Consider the following 20,428-nt stretch of genomic DNA (forward strand, 5'->3'; position numbering starts at 1 on the left):
CACGGGCGCCCCCGAGAGCCGCAGAGGAGCGGCTGATGCGATGCTCTCTGACGTAGACCCACTCTTCCCCTGGGAACCCCGAGCGGGCTGAAGGAGGGGACAAAGCCGCGCCCTGAGGGTCTACACTCTAACTGGAAAAACAGAGCCTCACGCCCAGGAGCTCCGGGGTGGGCGTGAGAGTACAGCACACCTCTCAGAAAACACTAACCTCCCGGTGGATTAAAGCGGGCAAGGAGGGCAGGGTCAAGGGACGCGATAGAACCGCGCAGTGTCTAGATGGGGACGTCCCATGGTTCAGGCACCCCTCCACACAAGTCACTTCCAAACCAGACGATCCTCGGCGAGGGGCTCATCAGACAGGCGGTGGCTCCTGCACAAATGACTCTGTCCCCTCGCCCTCGGTCCGGGGCGCGCGCAGCTGCAGGAGCCACTGCGCCTCCCCGCCCCGGCTCCTGGAGGCCCCCCTCTCCCCTCTCCGCCAGACCCGAGCAGGAGCTCCGCCCCCAACGCGCCGCCCCAGTCGTCCCCCCACCCCCCCACGCCTTAAAACCCGGTGCACACCGCCCCACCGCGCCCCGCCCGGCGCACCTCTCCTCTCCTCGCCAGCGCCAGCCGCAGCCGCTCTCCCGGCCCTGGTCCCGGCACCATGAGCTTCGGCTCGGAGCACTACCTGTGCGCCTCCTCGTCTTACCGCAAGGTGTTCGGGGACGGCTCGCGCCTGTCCTCGCGCCTCTCCGGGGCTGGCGGCGCGGGGAGCTTCCGCTCGCAGTCGCTGTCCCGCTGCAATGTGGCCTCCTCGGCCGCCTGCTCCTCGGCCTCGTCACTCGGCCTGGGCCTGGCCTACCGCCGGTCCCCGGCGTCCGATGGGCTGGACCTGAGTCAGGCGGCGGCGCGCACCAATGAGTATAAGATCATCCGCACTAACGAGAAGGAGCAGCTGCAGGGCCTTAACGACCGCTTCGCCGTGTTCATCGAGAAGGTGCACCAGCTGGAAACGCAGAACCGCGCGCTCGAGGCCGAGCTGGCCGCGCTGCGGCAGCGCCACGCCGAGCCGTCGCGCGTCGGCGAGCTCTTCCAGCGCGAGCTGCGCGATCTGCGCGCGCAGCTGGAGGAGGCGAGTTCGGCGCGCGCGCAGGCCCTGCTGGAGCGCGACGGGCTGGCCGAGGAGGTGCAGCGGCTGCGGGCGCGCTGCGAGGAGGAGAGCCGGGGGCGCGAAGGGGCCGAGCGCGCCCTGAAGGCGCAGCAGCGCGACGTGGACGGCGCCACGCTGGCCCGCCTGGATCTGGAGAAGAAGGTAGAGTCGCTGCTGGACGAGCTGGCCTTCGTGCGCCAGGTGCACGACGAGGAGGTGGCCGAGCTGCTGGCCACTCTGCAGGCGTCTTCGCAGGCCGCGGCCGAGGTGGACGTGACTGTGGCTAAACCAGACCTGAGTTCGGCGCTGAGGGAGATCCGCGCCCAGTATGAGTCGCTGGCCGCCAAGAACTTGCAGTCGGCCGAGGAGTGGTACAAGTCCAAGTTTGCCAACCTGAATGAGCAGGCGGCGCGCAGCACCGAGGCCATCCGGGCCAGCCGCGAGGAGATTCACGAGTACCGGCGCCAGCTGCAGGCACGCACCATCGAGATCGAGGGCCTGCGCGGGGCCAATGAGTCCCTGGAGAGGCAGATCCTGGAGCTGGAGGAGCGACACAGTGCCGAGGTGGCCAGCTACCAGGTAAAGGTTGGAGCGCTGCGTAGAGAGGGGAGTCCTGTTTTCTCCGGCGCGTATTTCTCGCACAGTTGGGGCCCTCGAAATCAAGGGGAGGATGAAAGAGGGGACGGAAAGCGCCCCGCCCAGAGGCACCGGTAAACAAAAAGCCCTGGAGCCTCTCTCGCTAATTTTAGGGGCCTGGACCCCCTCTTTCCCTGCCCCTCACTTGCGTCCCTGTCTGAGCCCTTCTAACAAAGAAGCCCTCAAGCTTCTATTCTTCAGCAAGTGGGCAAAAACACGCTGGCGACCTGAAGAACAACCCCCTCCCAAAGAGGGAGTGAGCGCAATAGGGGTGGGTCACAGCCTTCCGTGGTTGGCGGTGCTGTTTCCGCTGTCTGGCTTGTTTGATTGAAGTGCTTTGAAATGCTTTCTGGGCGTCCTGGGAGTATTTCTGCCATTGGGTGTGGGGAAGAATGCGAGACTATACTGGCAAGAGTTATATCCCATTGTCTTGACTTTTGCCCTCAAAGGAGTAGAGACTGGCAGCCAAGGAGATGAGTGATTGGGCTAGTTATAACCGCCCTGCTCTATTCTCTCCCAGCACACACTCAGTTCCCTCGGCGACTAACGGTATTTCTTCCTAAAGAAAGTATACGTTAGCAAAGGAGGATGGTCGGGCGCTGTCCTCGGTGCTGATCTCGAGTTCTTCCCATCTCAGAATTTCCCTCCTGTCTCATGTCCCAGTTATGACTCTCTAGGCAATTAACTGCTTCGATTTTTTTTTCCTTTCTGCAACACCAACACATCAGTCTTGTCTACCTGCAATCAAGGGTCAGCTCGTGGACAGCCTCAATTTTCACTTTCATGGATGGCTTAGCATTTAACAAAAACCACTTAGTCTGCCCCGCAGCAGTGAAGTCCTACTTGAAAATGACCATTTCCTTAACATTTTTCCATCCTAAGTGCATGTGATAAATCACAGAGATGAGTGCATCTTTGTTATAGGTCACTTATTTTTTTCCTGTCTTTGCCTGTCCTCTAAGCTCCTGTGAAGGTATCGATTGGCTCTTTCCTTCTTTTCTCTCCAAACAAAGGCCACTATATCTTCAGTTTTACTACATGGAACATTCTGGGCTTATGACCACAAAGGACACAGAAGAAGGTGAAAAGTGTGGAAAAGAATCTAAATAGTGTGGTTCAGTTTCAAGGTGCCATAAAAGTTCCACTGGATAGAATGCTAATAGTTCAGAAACTTGCAATAATTCATTATACCAAGCTCAAAGTTTCCATTTGATAAAATTAATAATGTTTAGGAACGTTAAGAAAATACAATCAAGAAAGCAGTGAATCCTCAAATTGCTATTTTTGTCTGGAGCCAGAGAATTATTATGGGTGTGCAGTATTTGCTGTTCATTATAAATAACTCCCTTTGATAAAGGAAGAAAGCTTGCTTGGGCTATTTATTTTGGTGTTTATAATTACAGTAATATTCAAATAAATACTTTTATTCCACTTCAAAATCTTTAACTTGAACTTTTCGCTATGTGACCTAGCTCTCAATGGCCTGAACTAATTATATCTATTTAATTGAGACTTCATGTTTTCTTCTAGAAGCTTCAAAGGATGGGCTTCATGATCTTATGAAGGGCTAGCCCAGTATTTCTCTAAAAAGGATAACTTACCCATAATCACCATCTGAATTGGGCTTTGCCATGTCATCTGTTTGCTTGGTGTAGCCCCTACATTCTAAGAAGTAGTGACAGTATTGTCTGGTTTTGTTTTGTTTGCTTTAAAAGGCTTTCAGTGTTAGACAATAGTAGGGTCATCCAGACTAGCCTGCAGAAAACAAAAAACAACAGAAACTGCGGCATCTGCAGCTCTGCAGTGCTGCCCCCATCAGCCATAGACTCAGTGGACCTGCTGTGAATGGAAGAGGAGATCAGACAACAGATATATATATATGAGGAGGGTAAAAGCTGAGGAGGGGCTCACATCTTTACCTGCAGATCCTGAAGTCCTGAAGCCACAAGGGTGTCATCAGGCTATTCTGACAATCTTAGCAGCGCTGATTGAGATGAAAAGCCTCCTTCCCCACAGTGAGATTCAGCCATTGTTTTCTTGCCCTCTAACCCCTCCCCCTCCCCTTTCACTGCAGTGATGGGAGGCTGTTCTCTTTCTTTTGCTTCAGAGATTAGTGGTAGACCCATTTTCCTTTGCAGGTTTGCCACCCTCTTAGAGGCAGAGGAAGGCCCCATTAAAGTCACGTTTTCCCTGCCCCAGAGAGCTGACAGCCTATTTGAGGAAAGAAAGCTTATCACACTTTTGAAAGGGTGAAGAATGAGTCAAGGTGACATATTAATAGTGAATATACAGTGGTGTATGCAAGAGCTTGAATCAGGCGACACGAAAAATTAAGAGGCACTAGGACTTTTGTCCTCAGAAGCCAAACAGAGCCATCCTCTTTAACTAAAGGCTTTCCATTTCTGACACAAGGTGATTCTGGTTCCTGCCTCACCACCATTACAGTCCCTGTTCTACCAAAGATGTCTAAGGACATTTTTGAACGTTACTGGGGGCCCTGGCCCTATACGACGGTCAATCTTGGAAAGCTGAAGCTTTCCTTGAAAGACCTTGCGGAACAATCAGGATCACACCATCAGTTAATGCTCTCCAGGGAGATGAGCCAAGTCTGCCCTCTTCTCTCCAGTATGAGATTGAAATGTAGCCTAATTAAATAGCAGGAAGGGGCTGGCCCCTTGGAGATTGGGGGTGGCAGTGGCTGCATATAAATCTATAACCTGATAGATCCATTTCTGAAATTAGAATTCAAGAAAAAGCTCTTCGTTTGGTCCCCTTTTCTCTTTTTTTTCTACTCTTCCTTATGCTTTTTGCTTTCTTTTGTTCTGTTTTTGCCCCCTCTCCCTCAGTATATTAGGGCTTCCCTGGTGGCTCAGTGGTAAAGAATCTGGCTGCCAATGCAGGAGATGCACGTTCGATCCCTGGGGATAAGGAAGATTCCCCTGGAGGAGAAAATGGCAACCCTCTCTAATATTCTTGCCTGGGAAATCCCATGGACAAAGGAGCCTGGTGAGCTCAAGTCCATGGGGTCACAAAGAGTCGGACATGACTTAGCAACTAAACACCAAACATACCACCTCACTGTATTATTGTCACCTGGGCCACCCTTTAGAGCCTTTACAGAAAAACTAGTGGTTCCTAAACCCACTGACCCACCAAGGTTACTTGGGGGCTTAACAGAAAGTCTCAGGCTTACTCCCAAAGATATGGATTCAATAGTTTGCAGGTGGGGCCCAGGAATATGTAGTTTCAATAAAAGCACTGCAGCCTGTCAATTCCTCAGACTTATTTGGGGGTGCACTGACTTAAACCACCTTTCCCAGTGTAAACCAGCCTATAGAAATACTTGTAGTGCAACATTTTTAAAGTATTGTAGAAAAATCGTGGGATGAAACAGATAGGAGTAGAAAAGGCAGCAGAGTGACCTGTGAGTGCACCACATACAGAAATCCCCTCCCCACCTGCGTTATCAGGCAGAGCAGTAATTCTGAACAACCTCCTTCAATCAGATGGTGCCGCCCTCACTAGTGTTCCCCTGGGTGAGGGCCCCTAAAAGTGATGAGCCCACAGCTCCGTCTGTTGTCCTGTGCTCCGTGGAAGATGCTCTGGTGGCCTGTTCTTTCTCTTACTTCCAGTCCACATCCTTCCGGCCCTGAGGAGGATGCTCAGCCATTCCAAGAGAGACCCCTGGAATGGGAGTGCCTCTCTCCTCAGTCTAAGCCAGCAGCTGCTGCGTGGTTGGGGGAGGGGGCAGACTGCAGCGCTCTGCTCAGATTTCCAGCTGGAGGCCATCTTTGGCAGGGCTTTTGAAGGGCAATGCAAGACAGCCTGGGGTGGGGAAGAAAGCGCAGACAAAGAGACTACATGTTGAAGAGCAGTGGTCAGCAGTCAGCATAGTTCCTTCTAAAAAGAGCAAAGTCATGCTTTATGTCTACACTGATCCATAAAATAGACCTGTGAAATGTGTGGCAGAAAAGTTCAAGGAAATCTCATTTATCTAGAACTCAGGTCCCCAGCAACCTCTTATTCAGAAAACAGCTGTGAAACAAAAATAATTTTTTAAAAGGAACTAATTAACCTACTGATGTGACACATCTATCTCTAAATCACATATTAGGAAGTTGGCCCCTCTGTTGCCCCCCAGCTTATTTGTTACATTACTTTGTGATTCTAAAGCATTTTGCTATTTGGATTTCAAGCCTGCTGCAAGATAGAGAAGAGGAACCACAGGAGTCAGGTCTTGTCAGGAGTGAGTAGCAGCAGATTAGTTCAACTTTCAGGACAAAGAAAACCACTAGCAGCAAACACTAGTTCAAATACTGCTCTCAGGGGCCATTTAGGGTAGAAATACACAGCTTTATATATACCTTATATGTACCTTAGTTGACCTAAAAGATAAAACACATCACAGAATTATAGAGAAATAATTGATCATTATCTTAATCCTTAGTTGCTGAGAAAGGTTGCATTTTGTTTAGTATCCTAGGAAAGAGTAGTACAAAGCACTTTAGAAAAGTTTTTATTTAGATTTGTTATTAAAAACTGTTATGGAAACCTGGGTGTCCAGAGCTGAATAGCCTATGGCTGTTTTGAAGAATGAAGTATTATATTAAATTCTGATATTTAAGGTTTTAACTTTGTACCTTCCTATCTGGAGAAAGAAAATAATATCCTTTAAATGAAAAAAAACAAAAAAAACAAAAAAAACAAAAAACCAACTGTTACGGAGATGTACATCTTCATGAAAAACAAAAAATAATCCAGTGCTTTATGGGATTTGCCTCCAGCTCTCCAATGTTAAAGTTTTATTATACGTTGCTTTCTTTAGTTATCTAAGCCAGGGGTTGCCTATCTCTTGGATCTAATGATGATCTGAGGTGGAGCCGATGTAATAATAGAGATAAAGTGCACAACAAATGCTGTGTGATTGAATCATTCCAAAACCATCCCCTCCCCTCAATCCATGGAAAAATTGTTTTCCACAAAACCAGTCCCCGGTGCCACAAAGGGTGGGGACCGCTGATCTAAGAGGTTGTAGGGAAGGCTTGTGATCAACTTGTCCATATCATTAAAAGGGTAGAGTCACACGGTATGATAGTAACAATAATAAAAATTACTAACATTTATTAAGCAGTTCCTAGGTACCAAATGCTGTTCTAATGACTATTATCTAATTGAACAGTTAATGGACTCATCACATAATAATGTGAGGTGCATTAAATTGAAATCCTCACTTGAAGATCTCAGAATACCTTAGAAAAGAATAAACATTATAATTTCCCATATACAGAAGTGGAAATTTCAAAGAAAGTAAAGTATAGAAAACTGAGGTATGTTAGATGTTTGTGGCAGGGCAAGAAATGCAATCCAAAGATCTTGATGAAATCCTCTTTTTTTCCTCCTGTAACATTTCTCCTGCCCCTCTGCATAATCAGAATACTTTCTCCCCTTTCTCCTTTTTCCTTCACCTTAGACTCTTTTCCCCTTACCACAGTATATTGATTCTCTTACTCCTAGGGCGTCACTAGAAGATTTGCTTATAGCTCAGATGGTGGAGTCTGCCTACAATGCGGGACAACCGGGTTCGATCCCTGGGTCAGGAAGATCCCCTGGAGAAGGAAATGGCAACCCACTCCAGTATTCTTGTCTGGAAAATCCCATGAACGGAGGAGCCTGGCAGGCTACGGTCCATGGGGCTGCAAAGAGTCAGACACGACTGAGCAATTAACACTAATTTAACCTCACATATAGCAACCGTCAAGTAAAATTTCTTGGCAAAAATCCCTTTAAAATCTTATGATCTCTTAACACACTTTGGAATATTTCCACCATTGTTCAGTATATTATATATTTTCCTCACTGCTTATCATTCCTTGCTCTGTACCCATCAGTTAATTGGGTTTTTTCTTTGCAGTATTCCTGTCAATATTTATAGAACAGGTAGGTGGTATGAATTTTAATTCTTTCTGCAGATTCTTTTGATTTGGAAGTTTGCACCCCCTGACATATCAGCCCTGCCTTTCACCAGCATTTTATCATCCCTACAAGGGAAGTTCAAAGGATTCCTCAGCACTTTCTTGAGGTTTCTGATATATTTATCTGCATGACTGTTTCATAAAAATAACTCTCAGCCACCGTACTCTCCATGTTGAGAATTGCAACTGAATTATATGAGTTATTTGCTCAGAATAAGAAAAGAAATTCATTCAACAGTCATTCGTTGAGCATCTCAAGTGTTCACTGTGCTGGGCTCTGGGCTTCCAGGGGTGAACTAACAGATGGCTTCCATGTAGATTACGTCCCAGGAAAGTAGATTTCTAACAGTGATCTACCCTCCCAGGGCCATTTAACAATGTCTGGAGACAGTGCTGGTTATCACAGCTGGGAGAGAAGGTGCCCTGGCATCTAGTCCATAGAGACCAGGAATGCTGCTAAAAATCCTACATTCACAGTGACGCCCCCCCTCAACAAAGAATTACCCATATAACAAGAGCTAAAAAAGCAGAGTGGCCACTTTTAGGTGGGAGCTTGCCAGGAATGCTGCTAAAAATCCTACATTCACAGTGACGTTCCCCCTCAACAGAGAATTACCCATATAACAAGAACTAAAAAGCAGAGTGGCCACTTTCAGGTGGGGGATTCTTTCTGAAGATACTTTTTTTAAAGTTTTCACAAATTTCTGTCATAGGCTAGCAGCTGCCCTGACTTAAGGTAAAAGTACATGCTAGATCAGTGTGGAGAGGGTACTTAATTGGATGCCCAAGACCTGAGTAAAGGGCATTTGAACTGAATCTTGTGTGACATGAAGTCAGCCATGTGAAGACCCACCACAGAGCATTCCAAACAGAGGAAAGAGCTAGTCTAATGGGCCTGCGATAGCAATGAACTTGGTCAGTTTAAGGAGCAAAAGAGAAGGCCACGGTAACTGAAACATACTGAGCAAGGTGAAAAGTATAGGCTGTGCTGAGAAGTTTGCACTTAATTCCAAAGTTGTTGGAGGGTTTTAAGTAGATGAGCAGATCTGCTATGTTTTTAAAAGATCCTCTCATTTCTCAAGAATCACAGATTTAAACCTTTTTTCTTCTGTGCCTGGTTTTGCACCTGGAGGAACTTAAAGCACAATTATTATATGAACTTAAGTTTCTTATTTTAAAAAATTGTAATTTCAATCTGCTGTTTGGATTAAAAAAAATAATTCCTTGAAGTGTTTATGCTTCCTCCCTATCTGTCATGTAAAATTTGGTCAGTGAAGTGATTGAGTAGCAGACTTCCATGAAACCATCACAATGAATGGAGGCAGAGGAGACTTGCCATCCTCTCTGTGCTCTCCACAGTTGGAATTTTCTGAATCTAAGCTCCTAACCTGAGCCTTTGGTTTTGAAAAGGACATTCAACAACTGAGTGATTCAGCAGTAATACAATAGCAAGGGAGGGACAGTAAGTGAGTAAAAAATAAATATCTTCCTGGTGTTTAGTTGAGAACCCTGTGCCCTGTGGTAGAAACATATCCAGATCTCCTGGGACCTTTATGGAAAAATTAAGATGTTGGGACCCCATCCTGGGACAATTGAATCAGAATCTGGGCTGAGGGACAGGTATGGATTTTTAATGTGTAGGCAGAATTGAGAATCCTTGCTTTCTCAATCTCGATGAATGTCAGCCGGTTTGGCCTACGTATATTGGATTTGTGTTGCTGCTTTTCAGGATAACATTGGGCAGCTGGAGAATGATCTGAGGAACACCAAGAGTGAGATGGCCCGCCACCTTCGGGAATACCAGGACTTGCTCAATGTCAAAATGGCTCTTGACATTGAGATAGCAGCTTACAGGTACGTCACAGGGCATGCTCACCTAGGCAGATCCCATCACCTAGGGCATCGCCACCCAGATAAGTGGTTTTAGGCTCTGATTTCTGATGGGTGAAGTGGGGGGTGAGGAAAGGCATCACTGGCTCCTTCCAGGTGAGCTGACCCTTATGTCCCTCATTTTGGTTAGGTCCCAGCTCCACGCTGCTAGTACCTGGAGGCCTGGAGTAGTCTACCTACCTCTGCAGAGATTTAAGGGAATAATGTGAGTGCACAGAGGTTGAAAGAAAACCCATCAGACTCTAAAAACAGGGTTCATATAACTTAGGAAGTCCTCATAGATGAGGTATCCCCCTGGATTCCCACTTAAGCAATGTGTAAGTAAACTTTTACCTTTTAAAAAAAAAAAAGACAGCAGCTACTACTTTTTGAATGACTACTGTGTGCTAGGCACTATATTAGATTCTGCATATAAATTATCTAGGTATCAGGTTATATTATCATTTTGCATATGAGGAAACTTGAAACATAGGCTGATTGTGTAACTTGCTGAAAGTCACAGTGTTTGTAAATGAAAGAGTTCAGACTCAACCTCAGATCTGTCTGAGAACTTTTTCTTTTTTTCTGACACTTTGTATACTACTTCAAAGCTCCCAGAGGATTTGACAGTGTTTTGAGTTTATGATTTTTTTTTAAATGATAAAAGTTACTGGAATTATGAGAGGAAAAGAAAGATATTGGGGCCATTCTATTATGATGCTGTTTAGGCCAGGCTGGAAAAAAGCTTGGTATCTGAAACAGTTTAATTCCTTGGTTTCTGTTGTTGCTGATTCCATTTTGTTTGTATCCTGACATGCTGAAAAAATACAGATCTCAAGTTCAAGCTGAATTAGGCAGTTCCTTTGTGGTTTTCTTACCTTCTTACCCCTGTTGCACTTAAGGTGTTAATTAGTAAATTACTTCTCCTTAGAGCTTTGTAGATTCTAAGTGCCAAAAATGAAACCAAGGGGAGTTGAAGGGTTTTTTTTTAATGTATTTGCAAATAGGATAGGTTTCCCCTTGACAATGCTTTAAACATAGCTGGTGCTAAAGGTGTGTGTGTGTGTGTGTGTGTGTGTGTGTGTGTGTATGCGCGTGCTAGATGAAAAGGTGTGTGTGTGTGTGTGTGTGTGTGTGTGTGTGTGTGTGTGTGTGTGTGCTGGATAAAGTCCAAGTCTTTGGCCTTGAAATTCAATATTTATTGGTCTCAATGTCATGAAGAAACTGTGAAATCTGGAATCTGGAGTCTTTCTGAAATGAATAGGGGATAGAGGGTTAAGTTGTTTAAAAAGTTGCAAGTTGACTTCCTAAGAGTTTTTCTCTGTTGGATTTACAGGAAACTGCTGGAAGGCGAAGAGACACGTTTCAGCACCAGTGGATTAAGCATTTCAGGGCTGAATCCACTTCCCAACCCAAGCTATCTGCTCCCACCTAGAATCCTCAGTTCTACCACCTCCAAAGGGTCAGCCACTGGGCTGTCTCTTAAGAAAGAGGAGGAGGAAGAGGAGGCTTCTAAGGTAGCCTCAAAGAAAACCTCCCAGATAGGAGAAAGTTTTGAAGAAATATTGGAGGAGACAGTGATATCTACTAAGAAAACCGAGAAATCAAATATAGAAGAAAACACCTTTTCAAGCCAAAAAATATAATTCTCTCGCTTAAAAAAAGTTAATGCTTAGGAGGGGATAATATACACTTGACTTGTTAAACAGCCTATTCCTGATCCAAAACACCTGTTGCCACTCTACATTGTCTTCAAGGCTTCAGTCTTATATTTAGCATTGAATACATACTTTCTCTAATAAGAAAACCACACCTTAGATTGGAACAAACCATAGTCCTAGAGCAATCACAGAGGAGTTATCTAAGAATACAGCTTTCTCACCTAAAGCTCAGGCTTCACAGCTATAGATGATTCAGGTACAGAGGAAGTACAAACTAAGGTGCTAAATCTGTGATCATCACCATCTTGCTGTGAATTGAAATTAAAACCTATATTCACTCACCATACCCAGCCGTTACCCAGCTATGTAATCTCACTCTAGATATCTAAAACATAAGATCACTGCCAGAGATAAACCCACAGCCCACACCCAGCACCACTCGGATAGAATTGTTTCACAAATGATAGGTGTTTGTTTAATGGGTATTTTCCCTCTCACCCCCCTGCAATTCCATATATCCTTTATTCCATTCAGGAAAAAAAAAAGGCTAGTGTAGTATTTGTCCCTTTAAAACACATTTAGGTTCTTCTCAAAAGAACTTAACCCCTTTAGCTCTCTCTGCTCAGTAAGTAGAATTAGATGCATGTTGACCATTTCTATGATTCGTGTAATGACTTCTCCATGTCCATTTCATGTCCTTTTAATTATATACTTTAAAAAAAAATGGCAGTGATAAGTTTGTGGGTTGCCCCCAAGAAACAATGAAAAGAGTCCCTAGGTTTTAGACTTTTAGCTTATTCAAATCCATTTAATTAGGAAAAAGGAATAGTTTATTAAGAATGTAGCTTTTCACCTTAACTTTAGAAGCACAGTCATAGTTAATCCCAAACTGTGATTAAGCTGACCTTAGATTTAGTAGTGCAAGCTAGAAGAGGTGAGTATTTGTATGAAGGGGAAAAGACATAAAGTCTCATTTATCCGTGGCAGTTCATTTGTGGTGATAGAGAATTAGCTGTTTCATGCCTTTTCCCTTAAAATCCCCATATTTCCCTCCCTAGTCTAGATTCTAAAAAGGCCTTGTCTTACACCTATGCCTTTTAAGAGTATAAGTGTAGATTATTTTATCACCAGGACACAATGCTCCTGCCCAAAAGTAAAAAGTCCCTTCTGGTCAATCAACACCACCAGCAAATAAATAAAAGAAATCTTGGTCTTCTAACAGAGTTTTGCCCAACAGATTTCCCATTGCTGCATAGTTAGTGGGGTCTTGCTTCCCCGCTGGAGAGATACTCAGACCAGAGAAGGGACACGGTTGTCCTGATCAAACGCTAGGAAATAGGTTCTGAGAAGTCCAGTTTTCATTTGCCCAGCTGTGTAGCAGCTGCATTGCCCAGTCTTCCACATGTGCCAAGTTTGATGCAGAATTAATTCTCTGTCAGAGTCACTTCCACAGATCTGAAGAGTTGCCATATCTGTGTTACACATCTCCATTTCTGTGGTGAAAAGGACATGATGCTTTTACTCAACTTTCTGATCCTAGCACGTCCTTCAGCCATTCAAGGAACTTGAAAGAATACTTTTCTCTTCTTCCTTTCCCTCACTCCATTCCTGTCTTTACTCCTTACACTTACTGTAAAACATTAGTAAAATCAGAATTAAAAGTCACACGAATCCCACCAACATAACTTGTGTTTTGTGGTTTCTGCTGCTTTAACTGAGAGAAGCACTGTTTTGGTTCAGTGAACAGTTGCACACCCTGATAATTCAGAAATCATATGTTCTCTGTTCTGTGCATCCTTGTTTAGTGTTTCATTTTTTTTTTTTCCCTGTCGAAGCCTTAGGGCTATAGTCTGCAGACTGTCTGGTCTGAAACATAATGCACTAAGTGGACAGTTCATGGCAGGAAGTGGAGAAATCAAATCAATCAAATGATGAAAGACAATGTATTCTGTGCCTGGATAATGATTTAACTAGTTTAGTTTGCTGAAGATTTCTGAGAATGAACTGACAGAAGGCACATGATAAAAAAAGTTCTTCAAAACAGTAAGAATCTTTTCCTTCTTTGAAAATGAGGCTCTGCTTTTGCAGAACCCACGTGCCTAGGTAGAACATGGGCAGCAGTAATAGAATCTTCCTCTACTGTAGTGATTCTTAACCTTTTTTGGGATTAAAAAGGCTTTTCTCCCTTGGAGAAAGCTATGGATCCTTTCCCCCAAGAAAATACATGCACAAAACTATACAGGTCAAGGGACCTGTGACTCCTTTAGAACTATCTAGTTCTGGTATACAGAAGTCCATGGATACCAAGTTGAGATCTCCTAATGCCATGCCAGTTTCCAGGATGGGGACTGCCAATGAGGGGATATATGGATGCAACACACAGTTGATGGTTGAGGCTGGAGCTTGCTGAATCCTGAACAATGTTGTCATTTTCAGTCCATCTGTCTAAAGGCACTTTCAGGCCACTTGAAGATACATTAGTGGTGCTGCTAGTGAAAGATGTTAGTTGCATACTGAGAGTTTTGAAATAAAACATCTTTTAGGATCTTCCATGGTGGTCCATTGGTTAACACTCCTCACTTCTAATGCAGAGGATACAGGTCCAATCCCTGGTCAGGGAACTATAATCCCACATACTGAGTGGCACAACCAGAAAGTAAAACACACACACACAAACATCTTTTAGGGACTATTAAAGAACAGTAGACTCATCAGTACATGGGCTTGCAATGTAGACATTTGTTGCCACTTCTAAGAATAGTAGTATGTGGTTACTAGATCCTTCTCTATGCAAGGCCAGAGTTCTTTCCTTAATTTATAGAATTGCTGACTCTTACTAGTCTGTATCTCCTATTTTCAGTGAGTTGCCACTAATTGCCAAGAGCTTGTTTATAAAAGAAAGACATTAAAAGCATATTATGAAGTTGATAAATTATTAAACCAGAACAATTATAGTAACAGGGAAACATGGCATTCAGCATCACCAGGCAGGGAGGAGACGGAAAGGGGAGCAGCAATATCGACTGTTAGGACAGGACAGGACAACAGAGTGAGTCTGTGAGACTATGGGGAAGCCTGTCCATGAAGCATACTAGTGATAGACTCAGTCACTAGGCAATGTGATCCTCCACATCCTGAAATATATTAGTAACAGCTCTTATTTATTCAGTACCTACTTACCATATGCCAGTCACTCTACTAGGCAGTAAACATAGAATGATCTCAATTAAGCCTCACAACCCTCCCTAGGTATAGTATTTGTATACCCATTTGACAAATGAAGGAAGAGAGTCTTGGAATGACAAAGTTAAACCCTTGTCTGATGCCCCATAGTGAGTAACAGAGCTGGTCTTCTGACTCTTCGGTGCCTGCTTTTCTTTCCTATGTTGCCTTTCTATGTAAAAGAAAGTCCCCCCAACTTGAGGAAGTAAACATCTTTCTTTTCATCTTCTTTTTCACTCCTTCCTCCCAGGGTTTAACAGAAGGTTTCTCTGCCCCAGAAACCCTTGGCAACATTGAGTCCCAAAGGCAAACTGGTACACATTGCAGATTTCCTGAGCCTACTGCCTTCCTGCACTGCAGTGAGGTGGTGGCAGCCCAAAACTGGGCCTAGGCCCATCCAACCATGAGCCTCGGCATGCTCCTGCTAAAAATTATAGAGAAGTGGATGCTATTTACCTATTTTTTTTAAAAGGAGCTTTAAAAATATTTTTGTAAAGGAATTCTATAGCTCAGTATCAAAGAGCTGGAATTAAGGGGCTGTTACAGAGGGGCCCATTCCTCAAGAGGTAATAAATCCAAGACCATACCACCACTCATGGATCTAAAGGCAAACATGAGATAGTTTTTTTTAATGTATTTAAAATCCATTAGAACAGAAAGCACATTGGCAGTTGCTAGGTCTGGAAAAGAGGCGTATAGAAGTGGGGCTTTATTGTGGAATGATGGAAATGTTTTGGAACTAGATACAGACGGTGACTGCACAACACTGCAAATGTACTAAATGCCACTGAACTATTCACTTTAAAATAATTAATTTTATGTCATCTAAATTCACCTCAATTTTAAGAATTCACTGATAGAGAATTTATGAGTCTATCAGAAAAATAATTATGATGTCTACCATACCTTCTGCTCCAGCAGAGACCATTATGTACAGCCACCTGGGTCAACCCAGTAGAAGGAATTCCATTTGGACAACGTTAAGCCAGATCTAATAAGAGTAGTATTGATTTCGAAACAGAGCCTGGAGAAAAAGCCAGAAATCTCCCTGGATGTAAACGAAAGAAAGAATAGTTAGAAATGTTGCTTGCTTATGAGTAGTTATCACTGATTTCCAGCTAATTTTATTTTTATTATCATATCATCAGAAATCTTTAAGTTCCTTAAAAACATCCAAATTTTAAGAACACATTTTGTTTCTTAGAACCAAATAAATTTATATACCTGAAAGCACAGTGCTAATTTAAAATGGAAATAACTGAAGGGAGCTTTGCAAACATAGTTCCTATGTGAAATTTTATTTTTCTTTCTAGACAGTACATTACTGGCTTTGCTGCATGTTCAGATTTAAGTGTACAGGTTAGTTGCTGTCATCACGCCTTTTGCTGTTTTCAAATATCTCACATGGCTATGCCATTTGTAAATGGAGTGAGTGCTCCTGAATCCAGTCAAACAAAGGGCTGTTTTTATTATATTACCAACCCTTGCTGCATACACTTAAAGGGAGAAAAGAATGGTTACTATGTGGATCAAAATGCTGCTCTCCTCCTCTATCGATCTCTTAGAAGTTGATTGGATTGCCCTCATGTTTTATGCTATTTCACAAGCTTACTAGGTGGGGGTGGGAACTAGCTAAAATTTATCAATTCTTCCTTAAAATCCCTTGAAACACACACACACATACACACCCCAAGATTATAATAAAACAGAGTGAGTCATACCACAGATATTTAAAGAATTATGTTTCTCAGTGCTTCAGTGATTCTGAATAAAACAAAACAGAGAGCGCTCAGGCTACAAAGAAAAGGAAGACTGATCCTGGAAGGGTCTCCAGGCTTGCTTCCTCATTGATTAATTACTGTAGATCACCACATGGCTACCCTCTTCCCTGATGAGACAAGTGGTCTCTGTTCTGAGACTTTTCATTCCAGTTTTATCACAGTCTCCTAGGGGTTAGAGAATGCTCAGCAGACTGTAACCAAAATCATTAGTATAAGGGCTGGAGTTTTAGAATATAATCAGTAGCAGTCTGGTTAATTGCTGATTATTACACAGGACAAAAAAGCAGCTCTTTCCTTAGAAGTGCTTATTAAAACAAACTTAACTCAGGTTTGTCTGCTATGCCATATGTGTGAATAAATGAGAGGGGTAACTTCCATTCCTCATGATTTCCGGGCATGCATAAGAATTTATACATGACATATAGAATTCCTGATGTCCTTTAGGACTAGACAATCTTCTATCTTAAGTCAGACATAAGCTCAGCAAAAGGAACCTGTCTCTGGCAACTGAAGTTGTCTGTCCATGGTCTAACCTAGTCTGTAAAGTAGAAACAGCAAAGTTAAGATTAGAACTAAGATGAAAGCAGAATTCAGGTCCAGCTCCAGGGCCTGTATCCCTACACTTGGTCTGGTCATTAATAGAAGGAAGTGAATATAGAAAATATACAGGACAGAAAATGGGGAGGGGGGCACATGGTTTAACTTTGATCTTTTAATATTAACAGGCCTACTTATTCATTGGAAACTAATTCAGCAAAGTAATTTAAGAAGTGACTACCAAGGGACCATAACTGAATTTGAAAACAGACTATATGCCAACCACTATTCTGAGTGCTTAACACATTCATTAATTATTGTAACAAGTCTTTGAGTTAGGTACCACTGTCCCAATTTACTGATATGGAAAACTAAAGCTCAGAGAAATTATATAAAAGTTCAGGATCACACAGCTTGCAAATAGCAAAGCTGGAGGTCAAATCTGTGAATCTGGGCTTCAAAATTCATGTCCTTAACCAAGGTGAAATACTGCCTCTAGGCCTACCGGTGGGAAAAAAGTCTGTTCCTGGCAAACATCTTCACTTTCTGATTTAAAATGTTGTTCAACCAGCTTTTCTTTTGGAAAAACATTTTCTTAGAAACATTAGAAGAAAAAAACTTCTCTCACTTAAAAGAAAAAATAGTATCACTATAATAACCTGTGTAAAACCACTCAGTCATGTCCGACTTGCAACCCCATGGACTATAGACTGCCAGGCTCCTCTGTCCATGGGGATTCTCCATGCAAGAATACTGGAGTGGGTTGCTATGCCCTCCTCCATGCAAACTTACCAAACTAGGGATCAAACCCAGGTCTCCCACATTGCCTGTGGATTCTTTTAACATCTGAGCCACCTAGGAAGCCCTGTAAAACCACAGGAACCATCAAAATGAAACAAATATGCAGTAAAGATCAAACCATAATATCCATTCTATGTAAATAAATACTTGTCAAGCTTCCTGAAGATCAATATGGCATTTCATTTATGCATTGACTATTAATATCAATAAACATTAAAAATTTAGATATCATCTGTCCAGTTTTGAAGAGAGGCCAATAATCAAACTCACGTACACAACAATATTATTGAAAAAGGTTAAAAATGAGGACCTACCCTTTGGCCATGATCTACTGAAGACAGCAAAAATTAACATTCAGAGTCAGCTTGATTATTCTCTATTAACAGAGCCTTCTAAGATAACAAAATACACCAGAGAGGTTGCCAACTATTAGAACTTGAAAAGGAAAAAATAACTTTTTTAAAATTAGTCACATATACATCTAATAAGAAATTATGATCTGGTCATCCTACAAGAATATTCACCTAGGATCGAGTCACCAAGATTATACTTTGCATAGGCTGAACAAGAAAAGTAAACTGGTCGGTGGCATCACTTCCAAGAATTCAAAGCCACAGTTGCTGTAGAGGAGTCACTGTGTGTGTGCAAGAAGTCTGAATCCAGAGGAGAGATTATCAGGAACTAGATAAGAATGTATCTGACTCAATCAGGAGGGAAGGGCAATGCAGTAGAAGCGGAGGGGAAGCTCAGTGAAGCCCAAGGTCAGAGGAAATGATACCAGAGAGAAAAGACTGGGATGGCATTTAGGGAGGAACTGAGAAACCTGCCAAGCTCACATTCTCTCTGACTACTATTATCACAAATTAGCCCCCTGGATATCTTTGCTTAGAGAGGGCTTAAGCGAAAACAGAGAACCTACCAGCTGTGCCAAAGAAATCTTTCTCTAGCCATTGAATCTAGACTCTGGAATCTGTACTTCATATAGTCTTATTTGTGCAGATTTGAGGATTTAGTTTTGTTTCTGCTTTTGTTCCTAGCAAAAATCCCTCTTGAAACAGTAAGGCTAACCCAAGGCAACAAGACAGTGCATTTGTCTTGTTTTTGCTCGTGCTTTTTCCTCATCTTAAGTCTTTGACCCTCTGGTTATTTGAAGACAGCTACCATGTATGGCCTCTCACCACTAAATTTTTGCTTCTCCAAGACAGAAGCAATTGGTCAATGCTTGCTCTTGTTTCCTGAGTCTCTCCTTGTGAGTGTTCCCTATCCCACTGCCTTCCCATCTGTCAATATTTCTAAGGTATGCTGCACAGAACGGGATAAAAGATGCATTGGAGATTAGAAGTATTAACTCCCTTGATCTGAAACTGTATTTCTACTGATGTACCCAAGGTCACATTGCCTTTGGAAGTACCGATTTTTAAACCAGTCAATCAGTGTTTTAACTGTCTAACAGTAGTAACAACAGGCCAAATAAAAATAACCAGATAAAATTCATTCTTTGGGTTTCCTGGAGGTCAAGTTCAAGAGGGAGGGAAAAAAGAAGGGGTGGAACTCTTTGTGACTAACATAGTGTTTACTAGTATCTGCCTTTGGTAAAATTCTGAGATGTGAGTAATCCATAGACTGCAAATTCCTTAAAGGCAGACCACCTTCCTCTAATTTTAATTTTGTTGTCCACACAAGTGATATTCTTTTGACTTATTGCAGAAATATTTATCAAATAATTACATTTAATGTTGTTGTTCAGTCGCTCTGTCGTGTCCAACTCAGTGCGACCTCATGGACTACAGCACATCAGGCTTCTGTCCTTCACCACCTCCCGGAGCTTCGGAGCTTGCTCAAACTTATGTCCGTTGAATCAGTGATGCCATCCAACCATTTTGTCCTCTGTCGTCCCCTTCTCCTTCTGCCTTCAATTTTTCCCAGCATCAATGTCTTTTCCATTGAGTCGGAAAAGGTGGCCAAAGAATTGGGGCTTCAGCTTCAGCATCAGTCCTTCCAATGAATATTCAGGGTTGATTTCCTTTCGGATTGACTGGTTTGATCTCCTTTTAGTCCAAGAGACTCTCAGGAATCTTCTCCAACACCACAGTTCGAAAGTGTCAATTCTCTGGCGCTCAGACTTCTTTACGGTCCAACTCTCACATTCACAAATGACTACTGGAAAAATCATAGCTTTGACAAGACGGACCTTTAATTAATTACATATAATACTCTGCTTTGAAAAATAAGTGTCTCCCCATGCTCCTATAAACCATTATTTCTGAGCCCTTGGAATAACCTTAGTATGCCTGAGAACTTGGTCACACCAGATAGTTTATGCTGACAATGTGATTTATGGTGAATGCCTATTTTTATGTACCTGGGACATGCCATATCAGGTTGTCTACTGGGAGGCTGCTGGGATATCAAGGCTGCATGCCTATGTGACTGAATTCCAATAAAAACTCTGGATTCTAGGGCTCAGGTGAGCTTCCCTGGTTAGCAACACTTCACATATCATGTTGGGAAAATTAAACACTCTCCTTGCATCTCCAATGGAAGAGGACAAATGGAAGCTTGTGACTGGTTTCTCCTGGACTCTACCCTATACATTTTTTCCTGTTGCTCATTTTAATCTGTATCCTTTTATAGTAATAAGCTATAACCAAGGGCATAATAACTTTTTGGGTCCCATGAGTCCTTCTTGTGAACTATTAAACCTGAGAATGGTCTTGGAGATCCCCAACACATATGTTAACACCAGGTAAGAACAAAAATAGTAAGTAATTTGTGCAAGAGACATTTACGAGGCAATGAACTCCATAGCTCTTACTT

The 20,428-nt window shown here is 43.1% G+C and overlaps 1 protein-coding gene across 1 annotated transcript; it reads left to right on the forward strand.

The window, feature by feature from the left end:
- Positions 1 to 586: 586 nt before the first annotated feature.
- Positions 587 to 12,943, forward strand: INA (internexin neuronal intermediate filament protein alpha). The gene is made up of 3 exons (XM_061162519.1): positions 587 to 1,711; positions 9,470 to 9,594; positions 10,946 to 12,943. Exons 1-3 carry the CDS (start codon positions 647 to 649, stop codon positions 11,253 to 11,255), a joined length of 1,500 nt encoding a protein of 499 aa, XP_061018502.1. The 5' UTR covers positions 587 to 646; the 3' UTR covers positions 11,256 to 12,943.
- Positions 12,944 to 20,428: the final 7,485 nt, after the last annotated feature.

Source organism: Dama dama, chromosome 15 (genome assembly GCF_033118175.1).
Source record: "Dama dama isolate Ldn47 chromosome 15, ASM3311817v1, whole genome shotgun sequence".
In the NCBI taxonomy this organism is placed as follows: domain Eukaryota; kingdom Metazoa; phylum Chordata; class Mammalia; order Artiodactyla; family Cervidae; genus Dama; species Dama dama.